Source organism: Rhagoletis zephyria, unplaced genomic scaffold (assembly GCF_001687245.7).
Source record: "Rhagoletis zephyria isolate East Lansing unplaced genomic scaffold, Rhagoletis_zephyria_1.1 Rzeph_scaffold_13400, whole genome shotgun sequence".
Taxonomy (NCBI): domain Eukaryota; kingdom Metazoa; phylum Arthropoda; class Insecta; order Diptera; family Tephritidae; genus Rhagoletis; species Rhagoletis zephyria.
Window position 1 is genome coordinate 13,452 of NW_016170471.1, and position 2,310 is coordinate 15,761.

Consider the following 2,310-nt stretch of genomic DNA (forward strand, 5'->3'; position numbering starts at 1 on the left):
CCAAAGTTGTATGTAAACGGGCCTTTACAATTATATTCTTAACGTCACCGTTGATTTTGTAACCGGAAAATTGGCATTGACGCACCAGGCATGGATTACTAGGTACCAAGTCTAAACTTGGGAAAAAGGTATACAATTCCTANAGCTTCAAAAAATCAGCTGATCACAAACATATTCTCGTGAAAAAAAAACAATAGAAAATGCATACGAAGTTTTTGAATTATTTATTGCATAACCAAAGCCAGAAAAGGATGGACACAGAATGTACAAGAGTGAGTTAAGAAAGCAACGGAAGCCCTCTTACAATTCTTTTCTTAACGTCAACGTTGATTTTGTAACCGGAAAATTGGCATTGACGCACCAGGCACGGATTACTAGGTACCAAGTCTAAACTTGGGAAAAAGGTATACAATTCCTATTCCAGATATTAATGGGTCGATTATAAATGGAAACGCAATCGCAGTTGGGTTGCCGTTGGGCAACGCCACTGAAATGAAATGATATTATGAATAACAACTATAGTTAAGTTCATTAAAGTTGAAGGTAATAAAATTCTAACAATAATCTCACTCTTTGCACTGGCAACAGAATGTAATTATTCAACAGCTTTTAATGCGCTAAAAGTCTTTCCCATTCAAATCAGGACTTCAAGTTTTAGATTTTAAAACTTACTTGAGTCAACCAATATTAGAAGAAAATGCAGCATTAAAATATATTTACTATATATCGATGGTCCTCTGCACTAACGGCACAAATTAAAGTGTCTTCAAACATAGGCGGATGGCGGCGTTGATCCGGATCAACTAATTGATTCGTAAACATCTTTGGAATTAACNCACGTATGTAATGCTGATTTCATGTTCCTTAATTTAAAAATGTTTAATACTTAATTTGAATAAAGTTTCATTTAATTTCAAAAAAGTTTCATTTGGTTTGAATAAAGTTTCAGTGAATCTGAAAAGTTTCATTTAATTTGAATAAAGTTTCATTGAATCCGAAAAAGGCTTCATTTAATTTGAAAAAGGTTTCGCATCATCTGAAAAAGGTTTCAATTAATTTGAAAAAGGTTTCGCTTAACCTGAAAAAGGTTTCATTTAATTTGAAAAAAGTTTCATTTAAACTGAAAATGCTATATATATGGGTATTCACAACGGTGTCGATAAGTGTCGTATTGTTGTATGTCGTAAATTTTAGACGCCTAAAAGATATCTTGAGGGGGTTCGCAAAGTACTTTTAAAGTCATATTATGGAATTTTGCAGTGTTAAAAATAGTTGTTTGTCGTTTCAAGTTCTCTAAACATTTATTTAGCTTTTAAAGCTTACGACATACAACAATACGAAAGTTACGACACTATTGTGAATCCCTCAATAGATTGGTTGCATTACAAAACTTTTCTCTGCAGGATGGAAAAATGGCGCTACTCTCGGAAACAGGATTTTTTATGTCAATAGATCCGGAAGATGACGCTTGTGTAGCACTACGTAAAAAAGTAACTGAGCACGAAATTTGTAAAATACGATGCAATGCACAGCGCGAAGCTGAAGAGGATGAGGAACCGAAGGAAGAAAAGGGAGATTTAACCGAAGTAGAAAAAAATTATGTGTACGTTTTGGCGGTTTTCGTAAAATTATACCAACATATTTTGCATTTGTGTTGTTAATGCTTAAGTGTAATTGTTTTCTGTATATTACAGGAAAAAATTTCAAAAGTTCCAGGATAAGAAGTTACGCATTAACAAAAACGATATTAAAGAACTCGAAGTTGCAAAGGATCAGGGCACTTTACATGAAGCTTTATTGGATCGGCGTAGCAAAATGAAAGCGGATAGATATTGCAAATAAATTTTTCACCCAGAAAATTTCATCTATTTACAATAAAATATGCATTTTGTTTAGTTACTAAGAAAGTAGCGAGCAAAGTGCAAGCTAAATAAATGATAACTTATACAACAGAAAAGTATTATGCGTATACAGTAGTAAAAATATAAATAGGGAAGAGAAAATTTTAGCATTCCTTGGCTATTTGCCTTCCGTTTATTAAATGCCGGTTTCAATTTTTTTCTGTCAGTTTCCATATTAAATTTAAATAAAAAATGGGTTTTCAATTATACTTCATTCGTGAAACTGGCTAGAAATGTTTAGTATTCAGCCTCATTGCGTAAGTCGTAAATTAGGCTAAATTGTACGACCCGACAACATTGGCATTGTCTAGTGTCGTGCTGAAATAAGTAAATAAGTAAAAAACTTGTCGAGTGTAAACATTAGGCAAGGACGTGAAATTTTCGATACGATTCGACTCTCGAAAAACGA

The 2,310-nt window shown here is 33.1% G+C and overlaps 1 protein-coding gene across 1 annotated transcript; it reads left to right on the plus strand.

Moving 5' to 3' along the window:
- Nucleotides 1-262: 262 nt before the first annotated feature.
- Nucleotides 263-1,957, plus strand: LOC108378119 (protein FRG1 homolog). The gene is made up of 3 exons (XM_017634418.1): nucleotides 263-378; nucleotides 1,319-1,603; nucleotides 1,695-1,957. The coding sequence occupies exons 1-3, from the start codon at nucleotides 263-265 to the stop codon at nucleotides 1,840-1,842; spliced, it is 549 nt and encodes a 182-aa protein (XP_017489907.1). The 3' UTR covers nucleotides 1,843-1,957.
- Nucleotides 1,958-2,310: the final 353 nt, after the last annotated feature.

Excerpts from the sequence above, each read along its gene's own strand:
- LOC108378119 (XM_017634418.1), top strand. The coding sequence starts at position 263 with ATGTACAAGAGTGAGTTAAGAAAGCAACGGAAGCCCTCTTACAATTCT. Across the intron at positions 379-1,318 it reads CACCAGGCACGGATTACTAG|CTTACGACATACAACAATAC; the intron begins GTACCAAGTCTA and ends TAGCTTTTAAAG. Across the intron at positions 1,604-1,694 it reads GAAGTAGAAAAAAATTATGT|GAAAAAATTTCAAAAGTTCC; the intron begins GTACGTTTTGGC and ends TGTATATTACAG.